This window comes from Cavia porcellus, unplaced genomic scaffold, assembly GCF_034190915.1.
Source record: "Cavia porcellus strain 051 isolate PalLab524CR breed Dunkin Hartley unplaced genomic scaffold, mCavPor4.1 scaffold_11, whole genome shotgun sequence".
NCBI lineage: Eukaryota > Metazoa > Chordata > Mammalia > Rodentia > Caviidae > Cavia > Cavia porcellus.
In genome coordinates, this window is record NW_026947494.1 from 81,522,815 (window position 1) to 81,541,986 (window position 19,172).

General features: G+C 41.0%; 1 protein-coding gene across 6 annotated transcripts in view; it reads left to right on the top strand.

Moving 5' to 3' along the window:
• The window catches only part of Prkdc (protein kinase, DNA-activated, catalytic subunit), a 169,808-nt gene that overhangs the window by 90,886 nt on the left and 59,750 nt on the right, over positions 1-19,172 (top strand). For all 6 annotated transcript variants that reach the window (XM_013148466.2, XM_063258530.1, XM_063258533.1 and 3 more), the window contains 17 exons: positions 624-831; positions 1,625-1,803; positions 3,743-3,911; positions 4,334-4,399; positions 5,142-5,214; positions 6,438-6,586; positions 7,093-7,230; positions 8,465-8,584; positions 10,566-10,709; positions 12,059-12,210; positions 13,344-13,475; positions 15,074-15,185; positions 16,203-16,327; positions 16,424-16,573; positions 16,758-16,931; positions 17,596-17,694; positions 18,775-18,982. In XM_013148466.2, the coding sequence (XP_013003920.2) occupies positions 624-831; positions 1,625-1,803; positions 3,743-3,911; positions 4,334-4,399; positions 5,142-5,214; positions 6,438-6,586; positions 7,093-7,230; positions 8,465-8,584; positions 10,566-10,709; positions 12,059-12,210; positions 13,344-13,475; positions 15,074-15,185; positions 16,203-16,327; positions 16,424-16,573; positions 16,758-16,931; positions 17,596-17,694; positions 18,775-18,982 (2,398 nt within the window). The remainder of the gene's footprint in view (positions 1-623; positions 832-1,624; positions 1,804-3,742; positions 3,912-4,333; positions 4,400-5,141; positions 5,215-6,437; positions 6,587-7,092; positions 7,231-8,464; positions 8,585-10,565; positions 10,710-12,058; positions 12,211-13,343; positions 13,476-15,073; positions 15,186-16,202; positions 16,328-16,423; positions 16,574-16,757; positions 16,932-17,595; positions 17,695-18,774; positions 18,983-19,172) is intronic.

Here is a 19,172-nt window from a genome sequence, read left to right on the forward strand (position 1 = left end):
AGGAAGGACCAACTAGAAAGTTGTTTCTGCTTAGGATATAAGCATATTGGTTGATTAGTTGAAATAAACTAGTGTCTTAACTTACGAGTTTCAAATCCTCAAAACATGAACAGCTGTAGGCCTGAGACTCTTCCAAAGCCTTTCCAGTGTTCTTAAGCAAAGTCAAATTTGGGAGCAAATGATAAATTTTTCTTCCTAAAATTTTAAAGTTTTCTGGGGATGTACAAAACAATCCAATCTGTGTGCAAATGATTTTTGTCTTGATAGCTTTCATTTACTTGTTTTGTAATTTATAATAATTGGAGTTATGCTGCTTTTAGGTGAGAGATACTCAAAATATTTATTCTCAGCATGAGTGTTCATGTGATTTATTCTGTGTGTGTGTGTGTGTGTGTGAGAGAGAGAGAGAGAGAGAGAGAGAAGAAGACAGAGAGAGAGACTGGGATGGAACCCACAGCTTTTGCACTGAGACCCATTCCTATCTTTTATACTTTTTATTTTGAGGCAGGTTCTCACAAAGTCCCTGAGTTGCCCAGGCTTGCGGTCCTCCTGCCTCTGCCTTGCAGAGTGTTGGGATTCCGGGTACCTCCGAGCCCAGCACTCATTTTATCTCTTTTTCTTAGGAGTTCGTGTGTCACACAGTCAGGCCTTCTGGAAAGTGTGTACAGAATGTTCACGAGGAATGACCTTCTCCCAAACGTGACTCGCCAGGCGTTTGTAGATCGCTGTCTCCTCACCCTGTTGTGGCACTGCAGCCTGGATGCCCTGCGAGAATTCTTCAGCAAAGTTGTGGTGAATGCCATTGATACGTTGAAATCCAGGTTTACAAAGGTATTGTGCGTCTTGTTAAACTCATTGTTAATAGGAATCGGCAGGTCTCCGTGCCGCGTTACTAGAATCTGCCTTGCGTTCCTTCAGTCAGGTGAGCCCTTGCTCAGAGACCCCTGCATTTGCTAACAGTCTGTGTGTGGTTAAGCTGATCTGCACTAGGTTCCTGTGTCCGCTTTAACACTGTACTGCTAACCTGATGGCTTGGAGCAACACGTTTATTTTCTCGGTCCTAGGGGCCAGAACTCTATAGTCAGTTACACTGGACCAAAATCTTCGTGTTGGCAGGCCACATTCCTGTCTCTTGCATAAGCCTTTCTGGTGTCTTCTATCCTGAAGTGACCGTGGCATTCCTGGATGGTAGTGAGACTGTTCCTATCTCTGCCTCCCTTTTCCTTTTATCTAATCTTCTATCTAAGGTTACACGGGATTTCCTTTCCCGCCTACCTGAACAATCAAAAATAAACTCCCTAGCTCAAGGTCTTTAACTGACATTTTCAGAACCTGAAGGAGATTGTATACACAGGTTCTAGAGAATGCTATGTCTTTTGGAGATGAGGTATCATTTGGCCTCCCACAGAATCCTGTTATTTTTTTTTGTTTCACCCTTATATTTATGATACATCCACATTGGAAGTCCCAGACAACAGGGCTCTCTCTGTTTTGATGTGATTTAGCTGCTTTTTAAAGCTTATTTCCTATGTGAAGAACACTAAGTGTTAAATTTGATGTATTGAGTGGGTTAATTTGCCTGCTTAGTAAGACCAATGATAACTATTTACTCCTTTTTTCTAAGCTAAACGAATCTACCTTTGACACTCAAATCACCAAGAAGATGGGTTATTACAAGATACTAGAAGTGATGTATTCTCGTCTTTCAAAAGATGATGTTCACTCCAAAGAATCTAAAATTAATCAAGTTTTCCATGGTTCCAGTGTTACAGAAGGAAATGAGCTTACAAAGACACTTATTAAGTAAGATTTTGCTTAATTTTATTTTGTTAATAGTTTTAGTGTATACACTTTTATACATTTGTATAATGCGAACATGTTTTACTTAAATACTGAACTTTTGTATTTTTTTCTTATGTACAAACTTCTTAGATAGACTTTTTATCCCATATTCATCTTTTGTAAGCAATAGAACTCTTTCATTTCTTTCACTGTTTTTTGCTACCATTTTTACTCCTGAATAGCTTGATATATTTGTACCAGCATGATTTATAGTAAGGACAAATTTTATTTTTCCTATCATTTGAAATTTTAAAAGCGGTATTTTTAACAGGCATGCTATAAAACACAGATTAATCAAATGCATTTTCTCTTCACCAAGTCTTCTAATGAAATTCTTCCAAGTAAGACAGACTTTGTCGAGGCTTTGGTCTCCAGCTCCCTGTTCCTGTCTTTTATCCAGTCCGTTCTTTACCTGGCCTCAGTGAATGGTGTCGCCTTCCTCTCTGTGTACAAGGCCCTTGGGGATCCCAGGTCATTCTTCCTTCCTGTAGATTTCTCCATCCCCTGCCAACGTCCTGTCAGGTTTTATTCTCTCACTGTTCCTGATGCCAGGTGCTAGTCCCCTTCCTGTGGTGGTTTCTTGGTGAGCCATCGCACCCATGTCCTTCAGATTCTTTTCTCTGCTCCTGTATTTGTCTTTTTCTCCTGCCCCTGCTGCGACCAGAGTGATAATGCAGCTGGAATCCGAGCCTGGTATTTTCACTTCCTTACCGATGGCCTTTCAGTAACACCTGAACTGCAGTAATACCTGAGCACACTTTTTCCGTAAAGGCCAAGTAATTCTGGTTTGTGAGCCATGTAATCTGCCACAGCCACCCCACCATACTGCAGGTGAGCCGTAGCTATCAGCGAGCACAGGTGCGGTGTTCCAGGAAAGCTTGTTTGGGAAGTAGCTGGCCAGTAGGTGTAGTATGTGGGCTCGGTCCCGCAGGGTGACGTCCACGCCCCTGCGCGCGACAGGCAGGCTCCACCAAGAACCTTCCTGTCACCTGCTGCCAGCCACTGGTGCTTCCCCCTCCTCCCAAAATACTGCACAGTTCCTGCTTCGTTCGGAATGATGTTCTTCTCTGTTCATAACATTCCTATCCTGGCAGACTCTATCTCAAACCTTCTCAAGCTGGGCACTGTGGTGTATTCTCTTCTACCTAGGAGGCTGAGGCAGGGGGATCCCCTTCAGCCCAGGAGTTCGAGGCCAGGCCAGAAAACAGGGAGACCTGTTTTTTTAAAGCCAGTGAAACAACTCAGCTCTGACGTTTTCTCTTAAATCTCGTTCGCCCTCAGACTAGGCCACTGTGTCCCCCTTGCTTCCTTCTCTTTACTTGTACTTGATGCTGGGCTTGATGCTGTCCTAAGATGTGTCCTTGTGGCTATTCTGTGAGAGGGTGACAAGCTCATCTTTGTATCCCAGTGCCCTGTGCTGTGCGTGGCATAAAACTGACACTCACGAGAGGCTGAGCTGAATTACATCCTGTCGTCCAGCACGGCGAGGCTCAAGCATCAGTTTCTCTTTTCTCTTCTCTTCTCTTCTCTTCTCTTCTCTTCTCTTCTCTTCTCTTCTCTCTCTTTTCTTCTCTTCTCTTCTCTTCTCTTCTCTTCTCTTCTCTTCTCTTCTCTTCTCTCTCTTTTCTTCTCTTCTCTTCTTCTCTTTTCTTGTTCTTTCTTTTCTTTTCTTTGGAACCGGCGGTTGCACCCAAGGCCTTCACACTACACCACATCCTCAGCCGTTTTTTACTTTGAGATAGGTCTTGTTCAGTGTTCCAGGCTGCCTTGAACTTGTGAGTCTCCTGCTTGAGGCTCCCAGAGCACCACCAGACTTGGCTTAAGCACCGATTTCCATATCGAGTGTACTGCCTAGCTATAGTTCGTTACATCAGTTTGTAATCTTGGTCTGTTCTCCCAGGCTGTGCCACGATGCATTCACAGAGAACATGGCGGGAGAGAACCAGTTACTGGAAAGGAGAAGACTTTATCATTGTGCAGCGTACAACTGTGCCATTTCTGTTATCTGCTGTGTTTTCAATGAATTAAAATTTTACCAAGGTTTTCTGTTTAGTGAAAAACCAGAAAAGGTAGGTCTCTCCAGAGGTGTTCACTACTGCTGTCATTGTAGAATTTAAAAATTTAGATTATATCAATTGAATATAATTTGTACCTTCCTATGAGTTTTTTTTAGTTCTGCACAGATACATTTTAAAGCTAACATGCTTGTATATAAGCTATTGAGTAGAATTAATTTCATAATTAGCATCAGTAAGAAGGATCTAGCAAACCTGTAAGCCCAGCGCTGTGGGAGGCTGAGGCAGGAGGATTGAAAACCCAGTCTGTGCAGTTTAGTGACTTAGTAAGACCTGGTCACAAAATAAAAAATTTTGAAAGAAGTTGGGGATATAGCTTGACATGAAAGCTTTGGGTTCAATCCTGTAGCACAAACATAAACAAACAAACAAAACAAAGATCTCTGCCATTCATATATATTTTTTGTAATTTATAGAACTTGTTTATCTTTGAAAATCTGATAGACCTGAACCGCTGCTATACGTTTCCCATAGAAGTCGAGGTGAGTGCAATTTTTACCTTTGCTTGTTAGTTAACACCAAGTGCTCCTGGAGTAAAACAGGTATTATATTGCATATGTTAAGTATTTGAATCTACTTTCAACTCTAAAAACTGGCAGTTTCATGTTATTCCTAGAAAAATGGCAACTACAGAACCTAGTAGTTTCAGTTACAGTCTTAGGCAGCTACGAAAAAGCTCATCAGAACTGGGTTTCTCCTTCCTGATCTGTGAAGGAAAGAGTGCCAGTACATGAAGCTGCTAGGCATGTCCCGAAGGCGTGTCATAGGCGACATTGAAATGTGTGATGTGAAATGTATTGACAATAATACAAAGTATGTAATATTTGTATTACATATTACATCTAAAATATTTAAATATTTTATAGATATGTAATTTATATTGATGTTAACTCTTAGTGGTACACACACAGCAGACATTCTTGACTTCTTTAAAATTTGATAAAAATTATTTTTAAGATTAGTAGTTTAAGGCCAGGCCTGGTGGCTCAGGCCTGTAATCCCAGCACTCGAGAGGCTGAGGCAGGAGGATTGTTGCAAGTTTGAGACCAGCCTGGGCTACAAAGTGAGCTCAAGGCCAGCCTGAACTGCATAGAGACCCAGTCTCGAAAAAAGACCAAAAAAACAAAGATTAGTAGTTTGGTTTTGCCAGGTTGTTACTAAAATAGGAAAAGTGTGAGCAGGATTCAAACATACTTTAAATGGTGTATTTGCTTTCCAAAATAGGTTCCTATGGAAAGAAGAAAAAAGTACATTGAAATTAGGAAAGAAGCCAGAGGGGCAGCAAACGAGGATTCAGGTAGGATATTTCCCAGATGAGTAGAAAGTTTTTTGTGGTTTTTTTTTTATTGGTACTAGGGATCAAACTCACAACTGCGTGCTTGCAAGGCAGGCGCTTATGCCGCTGAGCTAAATCCCCAGCCCCGATTAGAAAGTTTTTAATAGTATTTGTTTATGTAAATAGAAAAAATGTTAAATATCACAAAACATTGGAGTTGAGTTTTTAAAAGTTTTTATAGTGGCAACTGGAATCACATTTTGAAAGAAATGTAATTAGCTAAATTTTACTGCATAAAGAAGTCTCCAAAGTGGGCGGAGGGGGGAGATTGGTGTGACTTTTTTTGTTATTAAATGAATTACTTTTATTGCTTAGCTGTGTATAAAGGTCTGTGTTAGAAGACAAGTCCTCTCCAGCCGCTTTCTCTTTGCTGGACTTCCGGTGATCCCACTCCCTCAGGACAGCGCTGCCGGCGGCCTCTGGCCTGCCTGCCTGCGTCTCCTGCTGCCCTCCTTCCACCCACACTGTTGAGCAGCACAGCCCCTGAAGCCCTGGGACTCTGGGCTGGCTTTGGGCCCTGGGCATCTGCTAATACTCCGGGCCCAAATACCAGCACGCATTGTGACATTTGGATTCAAATCAACTTGTAGAAGAGATTCTCCCTGGCCTCTCTATTTCAGATGAATTCAATATCTTACAACATGCTCCTAACTTCACTTTTATTGTTTAGTTTTTCTTTCTTTTATTTTATTTTTTTCCCCAGGTACCGGGGATCGAACTTATGACTGCCTGCTTGCCAGGCAGGCACTTATGCCATTGAGCTAAATCCCCAGCCCCTAATTTTTTTTATAGCTTTTGTCACCATGTCTTGATTTGAGAGGGAAAAAAATAGACCAGTTTTCTGCACCTTACATACTTTGTCTTACCACTTTTCAGTTATCATTTTTCTCACATTTTTGTTATGAGCTAAATGTATGCCATCGAAATTTTTAAACCCAACAAAATTCTGTTAAAATTGCATCAAGTTTAACTTCTCTGTCTGTACCATTAGAATGACTGCTAGATAATAACTAAAGCAGAAGGAGGACTTTTCCTCTTTAGCTAGTCTGCCAATAGCCTAAGAATAAGAATCACAGGGTTGAGTAAAGTCTTCGGGGAAAGTATCCTTTAATTTTACTGTGATTTGAGTTTAAAGCAGTGCATCTCTCCCTGATTAAACACATGAGTTTCTCTCTGTATTTCAGATGGTCCTCGTTACATGTCTTCCTTGTCATACTTGGCAGATAGTAGCCTGAGTGAGGAAATGAGTCAGTTTGATTTCTCAACTGGAGTTCAGAGCTATTCCTACAACTCCCAAGACCCCAGATCTGCCACCGGTCATTTTCGGAGACGGGTGATCACATTTCATATATAAAGAATATTGTTGGAATTGGTGAAGAAGGGGACTAGGTCACAGCTATCTTGTATCATAACTAAGCAAGGAAGCCAGTTCATTACCAGTCATGTTTGGAGAGTTAATCCTGAAAGTTTTCCAAGATCTAAGCCTCAGATTTTTATCCTGCTGATTTAGCAGTCAGATTTCCTCCGCACAGGAAGGAAGTCAGGAGGCCAGGGGTCAAGGCAGAGAGATGCTGTGCTTCAAGCGTAACCCCAGGGGGTGACTGCTCAGATGGTCAGTGCAGTAGGAGAATGACCTAAGGTGCTGCCCTAGGAGAGACTGGACAGAGGGATCTGGGAGGGAGGATGTGCCTGGGAATATAAGGAAAATGTGGAGGTCCTGATCACTTCTTAGCTGCTTACTAAGAAAACAGATCCAGGTTATCTAAACATAACCCAAGGTATTGAGCACTTAGTATTCACCAACATAAAAAGTATACTCTGCATGATTCATTTTCACAGGAGCGCCAAGACTCCGAGATCCAGGATGATGTCTTGGAGTTGGAGATGGATGAGCTCAATCAGCATGAATGCATGGCAACCATGACAGCCCTGATTAAGCACATGCAGAGAAATCTGATCTTACCCAAAGGAGGAGAGGTGCATTTTCTACTAAAGTTGTATTGTCCGTGATAATACTATTTATTGATGTTGTATCATGAATTACATTTTCCAGTTGAAGACTACACCACACTATGTGTCAAACATTTTTGTTATGTCCTTATTTGTCATTTTCTTGTATCATAATGTGAGATTCTCACTGTGGAAATCAGTGTGGAGATTCCTCAAAAAACTAAGATTAGATGTCCCATTTGATCCAGCTATTCCCCTTTTAGGTATATTCCCAGAAGAATTAAAAACATCATACCACTGTGATATATGTGCACCCATGTTTATAGCTGCACAATTTTTAATACCCAGATGTTGGAAACAACTCAAATACCTATCAGTTAAGGAAGGGATGAAAAAGATGTGATATTTTTAGGCAGTGCAGTACTACTCGGCCATAAAGAAGGATAAACTTGAGACTTTTATAGGTAAATGGATACAACTTAAGATCATACCTGAAGTGAGTTCATAAACAATATAGGAGTCCAAGCAGCCAAACTGATAAATTTGGAATTTAGTTAGCTAAGCTCAGCGACCACTAGCGTGGACCCATTTCAGAATCTCACTAACTGGCCACCAAGTGGAAAATTACAAAGTTTTTAAACAGAGAACCACAAAAGACATCCTGTGACACCTATATCCTGCTTCTTTTATTGAGCAGGTTAATTTTTCTCCTGTAGGTACAGTTTATTCTGCTTTTCTCATGGGACTTATACCCTGAGTAATTTTCCATTTTCTTGGGTCAAATACAGCACACCTGTTATGCAGGGCTCAAGATGGCATCAACTATGCCAAGCTACAACAATACTCCTAAGTGAAATAAATCAGACTTGTGTAAACATCGCATTATGGTATGAGAAACTGAAAGAGTAAACAAGTTCTAAAATGTATAGTAGATACCGTGAAATGGGATGAAATTGTTCAAAAGGAAAAAGGAACCAGGATGGGTGAAAGGGAAAAGGAAAAATGCAAGTCACACTGTTAGTTTCTCTTAGTTCATTAAAAAGGAGAGTTTGTGCTGATATCAATTGGAAAAAATTTTATGCTCGAAATGTGTACCCTGAATGACTATTTTAAAGATAATAACATGTAATATGTTAACTACTATTATTCTTCTGTTTTTGTTTTGAAATTTTGTTTTACTTTTTTTCCATAAAATAAAATTTTTTAAAAATGTGAGATTCTTTCATTCCACTTTTTAAGGTAGTTTTGTGTTTTATTTCAGAGTTCAGTGCCAAAAGATCTTCCTCCTTGGATGAAGTTTCTGCATGACAAACTAGGAAATCTGTCAGTACCAATAAATATTCGTCTTTTCTTAGCCAAGCTTATTATTAATACAGAAGAGGTAAATAAATTATTATTTCTTTAATAATTCATCGTAGCTCTATGCATCTGCTTTAAAAAATATCAAATAAAATGAGTTGTAAAGGGAAAGAGTGTAACATCTTGCCCTATCAATAAATTAGCAAACTATATTTATCTACTTGTTCAACGTTCTTTACTTGAACACGTAAATTCACCTCTGTGGAGTTAGAAGTGAACTTTGCGTAAAGTGTGTGTGGCATCCTTTTAATGATTAAGGCTTTCTTAATGTGTCTCTGTTTATAACAGCATAAAAGTGGGTGAAGATATTTCTGTTAACTCTCTATAAAAAATAGCTGATTTTCTCCCAGATACCAAGTTTTTTGAAAATAAGACCTCGCTGGAAAATAATTAGCCTTGAACACTAGAGGTCAAACCTGCCTTAGAGAGTAGCCGCCGAGCAAGAGAACAGAGGTGGCAGGCAGGACAAGCAAAGGCTGATTGGGGCTGGTGTTTTCATCTCAGCTTTCAAGCTCAGTTATTCTCTGGCTAAGTTTGATTTTCAGGGAAACAAGGTAGGTGCTGAGTGGATTAGTTTACACATAGCACTCGTCAGGGGGGAGTTAGGTGCATTTTGGAGAGGCCCCTTGAGCTAAGTGTGCTTACGGAGTGGGAGTTGTGGTCTGTAGAGGTAGTTGCGTGAGCAGTAAGACCCCTGAGAGGGTGAATGTGTCTGCACCATCACACACACTAGCAGGCATGGTCCAGAGGAGGGGCGTGCGAAGGACTGGTCAGCTGGGCCAGGCCACCCGGGGCCTCGCAGTGAGTCTGGCTCATTTGTGGAGTAGCAGGGAGCCACTGAAGCACTCGAGGCAGAGAGGTGACATGGACTTCATCCAGTAGAGTCTTTTTAGGTGGTTTGCGGATGTCAACACAGAGGCTACTGAGGACTACGGCAGGGACTGCTTCCTTGGGTTCTTGCTAAAGGTCAAGTTCCTGGGGTTGCTGTCACACGGAACAGCAGGGCTTCTGCAGTGGTTCTGAATGCCAGAGGTCTGAGATCCAAGTGTCATCAGCACTGGTTGCCTATGAGTGCTATTAGGGTATATGTGATCCTGGCTTCTCTCCAATTCTGGTACGGTACCAAAAATTCAATTCAATTCAATTCAATTCATTTCTATTCCCAGTACCAAAAAGAAAAAAAAGAAAGGGCGGAAAGGTTTAAAAGGAAGAAAGTTTGGGTTATAATATTTAGTCTTGCCTTCCAAGCTTGCTCTAAAAACAAAAAACTAACATGCATTCTCATGCAGTTTCTGAAGTAAATTCAGTGGAACTTAGTATATGGTTACATCTTACTTAGATTTCAGAGATCTTAAGCATGTGAAGTATAAAAGTCAAATATGGAAGAACCATTCTGAATAACTAAAATATGAATACAGAAATACATCTCCTATCAGCTAAAATTTTATGACTTGCCCTAAATTCAAACTAGATCCAGCCAGGCAGTGCCACATGCCTGTAATCCCAGTGCTTGGGAGGCTGAGGCAGGAGGATCCTGCAAGTTCAAGACAAGCCTGAGCTACCAAGTGAAATGAAGAAATTTAAGCTAATGTGGCTATTTGATTTTTATAGTCTTATTTTTCAGATTTCTTACGCATTTGCATAAAGTAAAATGAATTTTCCATAGTCACATATTACTCAGGTGAGATAGAGAGGGCTTTTGTAGAATAGTTTGAATTTTTTTCTTTTCTTTTTTTTGTCTTTTGGAAACAGGGTTTCACTCTGCACGTCAGGCTGGCCTTGAACTCACTTTGTAGTCCAGGCTGATCTTGAACTGACAGCAGTTCTCCTGCTTCTACTTCCCGAGAACTAGAATTAGGCACATGCAGCACCACACCTGGCTGGATCTATTTTTAATTTAGAGCAAGTCATAAAATTTTGGCTGATAGAGGATGTATTTCTGTATTCATACGTTAGCTGTTCAGAATAATTCTTCCATATTTGACGTTTAAATTCTGTTTTAGATCTTTCGTCCATATGCGAAGCACTGGCTGAGCCCCTTGCTGCAGCTGGCAGTTTCTGAAAACAGTGGAGGAGAAGGAATTCACTACATGGTGGTTGAGATAGTGGCTACTGTTCTTTCGTGGACAGGTGTGGCTACCCCTACAGTAAGTAGTGACGCATCTACTATGTATTAATAGGTGATTCCCTTGCTGATATCCTCAACAGCATATGACAGGTGAGTCCCACGTCTAAGTGATGGAACCAGTTTGGCAGTGGTCCTTACATGGCTCCACTGCTCCTCCACTCCATGGCTCACACTGCTCGCTTTTGTTTTCTTTTGCCTGTTTTCCATAATTCCTGTAACCTTGCTTGTCATGTGTGTGCTTTGTTTTGTTTGTTGCCATTATTTGTAGAAGTCTGGGTTTCTGACATTTCTTTAACAGTCTCTTTACTCTCGGAGAAGTGGCTGTCATCTGTGATGTTAGCAATTGCAAAGTGACTGCCATATGACTGCCACGTGTGCAGAGTAGCAGGCCATCTCCCCAAATAGAACTGTGTGTGGGGGAGCCTTACCTGTTCACTCAACACCATGAGCTCTGACAATGTGCAGAAATTTTCACAGAGGGACATTATGTGCCCGGTCCATATTAAACGTGATACAAATACATGTAACTTTTTATGTGTTTGTGTCTGGATATGTCTATCTCCTTTATCTCACAGTAAATCGAATCTGTATTTCTTAGGCCTTTTTTTCTACTTCTTTCTTTATTAGTGCATCAATTATGCAGATTAATGGCTTTCACTTTGGCAGATTAGTAAATGTACATAGCATACATCAGTCATTTCCCTCCCAACCCTTTACCCTGCCCTCACTGCAGGAGGGGGAGGTTCAGTGTGTATAATGTAATTTTTTTTTTTGTTATTGTTCTTTTTGAGATGATCTGGTCTCAAATTCATGATCCTTTGCCCAAAGTCCCCCAAATGCTGGTGATTTGGGCATGCCCCACTGATTTCTTAGTCTTCATGTAATTTATAGTCTAATAACATGAAATTTATGTAAGTTATATATAAGTATATAAGTAATTTATAGTCTAATAACATGAAAAAATAAGAAAACTAAATCCTGCGTTTTGATGGGAACTCAGGTCTTCCTGAAGTTTTTTTTTTTTTTGCCCCTTGAAGGCCTCAGCAAAGACCCTTAAAGGAGCCTCAGATAAAGGAACCTAAGAATAGAGGCTCTGGGCGAGGAGGCAGATAGGCAAAAAATGCACTGGCCAAGGTGAGAGCTCCTGCAGCTGCCTCCAAGATGGTAGTGCTCCAACCTGGGTGTGGCGTCAGCATCCCTTGTAGTGTGCCAGGGAAGGTCAGTGGTTGACCCTGAAAAATCATGTAGGATTTAACTAGGAGCTGGGCTCCTCAGCAGTGTCAGGTTTCTTTTAGACGTAAACTTCTGGGTTAAAAGATGCTGCAGTAGAATACTGAATATTAATGCAGAATTTCTGTACCTTTTCAGGGGGTCCCTAAAGATGAAGTGTTAGCAAATCGATTGCTTCATTTCCTAATGAAACATGTCTTCCACCCCAAGAGAGCTGTGTTTAGACACAACCTTGAACTTATAAAAACCCTTGTTGAATGCTGGAAGGATTGCCTCTCCATCCCATACAGGTATACATTGGCTACTTTTTGCAGTATAGTATTGTTTAGAACTTTTGGTTACAATGAAGCATGTTGTAAACGATGGTTGCAACAAAAGGTAATTATATGAAATGATGGAATAAGAAGCATTACTTGAAACCGAGTTCATTTATAAGGGTCCAAAGCCACAGTCTTGCTTCTTCATGAAGTTGCCGTTAGGGGCAGTGTGGTGGTGGTGTGGTCTTGTCTGATTCCACTGCAGTGTTCAGGGGCCAGGGCCAGAAAGTACAGAAGGTGATGGTGCAGCCATCAGCTTCATCTCCAGATGCTTGCAGAACAGATCCTAGACTTGGTATGGCTGTATGACCAGGTAACTGTGGATAGAGAGCTATATTATTGGTTTTGATGAGTACGTGAACCTTGTTGGAGAAATTCATTCTAAAACAAAGTCAAGAAAACAACCGGGTTGGACATGCTGAAAGGAGATATTACTCTGCTGCAGAGTCTCCATCTAGAAATGATCAATGAAATAAGACAGCAGTGAAGTGAGACGATTGCCATTATGAGAATATGTAAAAAGGGCAGCCAGTTAAGGAGTTCGCCTTGGGAACAATTGTTCACATTGTTTTGACGACTTTTATGTTTTTACTGGAGGCCAATAAATGGAGGGTTGTTTTTATTTTAAAAAAAATAAAATAAAACCACAGTCTTCAGAGTTAGATGCCAGAAATGGATCTGAGTGAGTGGTGCCAGTGTGTCCCTCAGCTCACCTCCCGCTGTGGCTGCACTCTGCTGGGTAGCTGGGGTGTGCGCTTCCCTGCATGGCCCTGGCTCAGAAGTGGCCTGTAAGATCTATTGTCTGATTCATTTTAGCATAGCCTGAAGAAAGCTAAAACTTAATGTTCAAAAAAAGTGTCACTGTCAACTAACAAAGGATTTGGGCAGATATTTAACCCATAAAAAATATAAAACTGCCTGTATTACAACACTACAGTGACCCAGATGTGAACAAGAGGAAGTTAGCGAGAGCTTCCAGTTATGGAAGAAGAAAGTGTTCGTAACTTTCTAACTGAAAGTCAGCTCAGGAAACGCTGGGTTTGCCTTCCTGCTTCTCATTTCACTGTAGGACAGTCTCTGCCTTCTCTTTTGTTCTTATGTTTCAGGTTAATATTTGAAAAGTTTTCCAGTCGAGATCCTAATTCTAAAGACAATTCTGTAGGGATTCAACTATTAGGAATTGTCATGGCCAATAACTTGCCTCCCTATGACCTGAAATGTGGCATAGAGAGTACCAAGTAAGTATCGTTAGTTTTTGCTTCGAATTTTTTTTAGGCTAAATGTCTGCCTTGTTGGATTGGCAGAGTAGAGCATGGTTCAGTGTTAATACATTTAAGGACAGAAGAAAACATGTTAGAAATATTTTGTCTTTTCTTTTTTCTTTTTTGGTTTGTTTTTGTTTTGTTTGGATTTGTTCATGGTGTTGAGGACTGAACCCAAGGAGCAGTGAGTTACTTCCCCAGTGCTCCCTTCTCTTTCCCTTTTCCTTCCTTCCTTCCTCCCTTTTCTGTCCATCTGTCTGTATCTCTCGCTCACTTCACATTCACCCTTCCTCCATTCTGTCCATCCCTGCCTTCTCTGTTTCTGTCTCTCTGTCTGTCTGTCTCTGTCTCTCTTCTCTCTCTCTTGTCTCTCCGTGGTGTTGCTTAAGTTGCCCAGGTTGATTTTGATCCTGGTGGTCCTCCTTCTTCTGCCTCCTAAATAGCTAGGATTACAGCTGTATACTACCACTCTTGATTTAAAATTATGTCTACCTTAGCCGGGTGTGGTGGTGCACACCTGCAATCCCAGCACTCGGCAGGCAGAGGCAGGAGAATTGTTGCGAGTCTGAGCTAGCCTGGGCTGCATAATGAGTTCAAGATCAACCTGAACTACAGAGGAAGATCCTGTATATATATATATATTTATATATATATATATAAAATTAGAAGGCTGTTCAGAGTCAAGAGAAGGAATACATCTACAGTGGATAAGCAATGTATGTTTTTTAAATTAGCATTGTTTTCATGTATGTGTTAGCAGGTAAGAAGTATTAGACTCCAGTGTGCGCTATTTCAGCCCCACTCTGTCCTGTCCTGAGCCGTGACACTCAGTTCCTGGGAGAGAGCCTGGACGTATCTATGAAGACAAGGAGCTTTGCTGAGATAGTTTTAGAGCAGCCCCGTATTTCCTCCCACTACAGCAGTATTTAGAATATTGACAGTTGGCCCTCACACCATGTTTGCGGCAGGGGCTTTAGCCTTGCCCTTCCTGTGAGGCTGTGGCAGTCACTGGGGTTGCTCCTGTTGGCCTGTTAAAACCAGTCCCTCCAGCTGCTGGTGCAGCGTGCAGCCCGAGGACTGGCCGCTCAGCACAGCAGGGGAACTGGCTCCCTGGTAGATACACTTGTTACCTCCTTGAGCTCTCAGTCTTCCAGTCTCTGAAGGCCAACTGTGACTGTCAGAGCCGAGGAGCCTCTGACAGGCTGAGCCTTCTCTTTCGGTCATCATCCTGTCCTCGTCTTGTTATGGTGACTTTTGGGAGGAAGTCGGTGCCTTGCTTGCATGCTTGGATAGTAGCTGTGTCCTTGTGGTGTTCTCTGGTGCCCAGCAGAGGGTCTTACTCTGTCCACAGCAGCCCCCTGAGGTCAGAGAGTGACTTCTTTGCTGTTCTGGTCATGATGTCAGGGCCCTTAGAGACATAGTCATACACATATTCATATGAACACCTTGTGTCTCTTTTATGCACATATTTTCTGGTTTTGCTATAAACTTGATAGGAAGAGGACTGTTATATTTTTATGTTAAATGTCAGAATGGTTTATTTTATGCATATTTGTTTTTGGTATTTGTCATAGATACTTTCAAGCTTTGGTCAATAATATGTCCTTTGTAAAATATAAAGAGGTTTATGCAGCAGCAGCAGAAGTTTTAGGACTTATTCTTCAGTATATTACTAAGGAAAAAAATGTAAGTATCTTGTATAATTTTAAATTCTTCTTTTTTTTTTCTTTTTTTTTTTTTTTTGACATAGGGTCTCACCATGAAGTTCAGGCTGGCCTTGAGCTCACTTTTGTAGCTCAGGCTGGTCTCAAACTCAGAGTGATCCTCCTGCCTCAGCCTCCCCAGTGCTAGGATAACAGGCATGTGCCACTATACCCGGCTTTTTCTTGATATTTGCATGTATTTCCAATGTGCTATTTCAACCCAATTTGGCATCTATTTATATATTATATTAATAAACTACTCATTAAATTTTTGTTGCCTTTCCTATTATATACCAGATCCAATGCTCAGGTTTTTTTAGAAAGAACATAATACTTTTCAAACACCAGAAATCTTGGCAAACATTTAAAAATTGGTATTGAGTGTGTGCGTGCGTGTGTGTGTGTGTGTGTGTGTTTGTTTGTGTGGGTGTGTGTGTGTGAGTGCTAAGGATTGAAATGGAACTTACCTCTGAGCTATATCCCCAAGTTGTTTTTTTTGGTTTTTTTCTTTTTAAACAGAATCTCAGTTGCCCAGTCTGGCCTTGAACTTGTAATCCTCCTGCTTCAGCCTCCCAATAGCTAGATTACTAACTGTATATCACAGTACCTACTTAGCAGCTATGTTTGTGTCTTAAACTGTATCTGAGTCATGTTAAAACCAAACTGATTGTAGTTCAGCTTCTTAAACGACTTGTGTGCCGTGTTTCTGGGTCTGGAGGAAGCACAGGACAGCAGCTCACAGCCTGTCTCCTGTGATGTGACCCTGTCTGCTAACCCTCATCGGATCTCAGGGACATCCAGCCTCAGAGCTGTTCGGTGGTTGAAGCAAACTGGTGGCCAGTCCCCAACACTTCAGGTTTCATCATTTGCCTGTGAACCTTGGCATAGGAGACACCATTGCATACCTTCCTCGAGTTCTCTTAAATAGTCAAGATGAACCTTTTTAATATTAATTCAGGTTTCCACTTTCGTGTATTTGAAAAGAAACTCAATTTTTCAGGCCCTGGAGGAGTCAGTGTGTGAACTGGTAATGAAACAATTGAGGCAGCATCAGAATACAATGCAGGACAAATTCATCGTGTGCTTGAACAAAGCAGTGAAGGGCTTTCCTCCCCTGGCGGACAGGTAGGCAGCGTGGACAGTAGGTGGTGCGGCCGGGTGGCTCTGGCAGGAGGGGACACCCAGGCTGTTTAGTTTTCTCATCACGGTCCCACCACTTAGGTTCTTGAATGCAGTGTTCTTTCTGCTGCCAAAATTTCATGGAGTGATGAAGACCCTTTGTCTGGAGGTGATACTCTGTCGTGCGGAGGAAATACCAGACCTGTACTTGCAGTTAAAGAGCAAGGACTTTGTTCAAGTTATGAGACACAGGTGAGTGACCACCATGCCAGTGCCATGAGAAGAAAGGTGTCACCTTTATATGTGTAGTGTTGCATTTTATAACAAAATTTGAAACTACAGAACAGCAGAAAGAAGAAAAGCTTGCGTATCATACTTTGAATATATACAATAGACATTATTAAATTTGTATTTTCAAAAATCTTTTTTATTGCAGAGATGATGAAAGACAAAAAGTGTGTTTGGACATAATTTATAAGATGATGGCAAAATTAAAACCTGTAGAACTCCAAGAACTTCTGAACCCCCTTGTTGAATTCATTTCCCATCCTTCGCCAATGTGTAGGGAACAAATGTATAACATTCTCATGTGGATTTATGATAATTACAGGTAAGCTATAAGTGGACATTTCATATTATATATTTTAGGGATTATTTGGGTACCTTGCACAGTCTGGAACATAATGAAACATTTCTTACTGTGTGATTAGTAACGGACACAGTTTACTTCAGTGTGTTGAATGATAGTTTAAGTCATGTGGCATGTAGGAAGTATTCAGAAAGTATAGTTATTGGTTGAGTTAGAAGCCTGTGTCACTGGGCATGGTGATGAATGCCTGCAATCCTAGCACTGAGGAGGCTGAGGCAAGAGGATTCCTGTGAGTCTGAGGCCAGCCTGGGCTTCATAGTAAGACACTGTCTCAGAAAAACCAAAATCAAGCAAAAAGAAGGAGTATATGAATGTCCTCTTATAAAACTTGTTTTTCTTGTTGCTTTTAAGATCTGACAAGATTAAGAAGTGAACTCTCACAGGAGTGTCATCCCTTGGGAATGCCCTGCCATTACCAGCCGCTCTCCCAGCAGACCAAGGGACCCCAAAAAGGGAGGGCTAAGCTGTAGGCAAACACTCCAGGGGCCTGTAGTGCTCGTGGGAGTCCCAGTCCACAGGAAAAGCTGGCCTTTGTGCTTGAATTCTAGTCAGTGTTAATCAAGGTTGGACAGAGAGGCTGGGGCAGAGTATTAATGTTTTGTTATTTTGTTATTTTTTCAAACAGAGATCCAGAAAGTCAAAAGGATGGTGACTCTCAGGAAATATTTGAACTGACAAAAGACGTGCTGATTCAAGGATTGATTGATGAGAACCCTGGGCTTCAGTATGTGGTCCTCTCAGAATAACTGGGCCAACCCAATTAAGTTTTTAGCTTCCTAGAATAGTTTCGGGTATTTTTCAGTAGTTTTGCAAATGTCTTTGTGGTACTAGCATTTTCTCTGCCTCCTGCATTTCACATTTAGTAAAAATATCCCTAAAATCATGGTCAACATTATGAAGGGCATTGGACTTAAAAATCCTTGCATTAGCTGCTTTACTAGGGGTTAGCGGTGTATAGTGAATAGAAAATCTGCAGTGATGCTGGTGCTGTCTTCCGTGAATAATCGTGGAGGTTACACTGTTTGTTGACATCAGATGAAGTGTTTAAACCATCAGAGTTAGAAAATCATAACGCACCTATATATGGAGGTATGAGTGATGGTTGTTCTCTAACCTGCTTATCCTAATTCCACTGTATCAGTTTCTTATCAGGTAAGATAAGGTATAAATTTCCTACATAGTTTGATATAATTTATTTTTTTCATTTCTATAGTTTTAAATTCACTGAGCTTTTAAAGTGTGTTTTTGGATTTCATACATTTATAAAGTCTAAAACTATTTTTAACTAATTTTGGCTTTAAATATTTTTAGAAGTAAATTTTGGAATGAATTATTTTAGCAAGGCAGTGAAATATTATATGTGGTTTTTTTTTTTTTTTTTTTAGTTTCAAAATTACTATATTTGCCAGGCGTGTAGCATAACCTGTGACCTCAGCATGTAGGAGACAGAGGCAGGAGGCTCGCAGTGAATTCAAGGCCAGCCTTGGCTGTGTAGTGAGACCATGTCTCAAAAAACAAACAAACAAAAAAATTACTATACTCATTGAAAACTTAAGGAGATGAGACAAAAAAATCATCTGGCTCCTTACATGTTGTTAAATGTGCTGCACTTGGGGGCTGTTCCCCTCCTTTAATGTTACTTCTCTGCTGCAAGCGTACTCTTTACGTGGTCTCAGATGTGGTTTCCCTCGCGGTGAGGCTTCCTACGGGTGGGAAGCTGTGCCTTCCCCCCAGGATCTCGTGTGCAGCTCTCTCTTCCATGTGCCAGGATGTAAACACATGCTTTCTCCTTCTCTGCTTTCAGATTAATTATTCGGAATTTCTGGAGCCATGAAACCAGGTTACCTTCAAATATCCTGGACCGGCTGTTGGCACTAAACTCCTTGTATTCTCCTAAGATAGAAGGCCACTTTCTAAGTTTAGCAACAAATTTCCTGCTTGAAATGACCAGCATGAGCCCAGATTACCCCAACCCCATGTTTGAGCACCCTCTGTCAGAGTGTGAATTTCGGGTGAGGCACCTGTCTGTCTGTCATGATGAATCTTACTATTCGCTTTCTGTGTTTGTTGATGAACATCTTCTACTAGCATTAAACTTCAGTCTTAATTTTCTTCGGATGTACACACATTCCTTTCTAAGACACTTGAGGCTTATGCTGCTTGTCTTCTCAGATGGCATCTAGATTTCTTTCCCGCTCATTA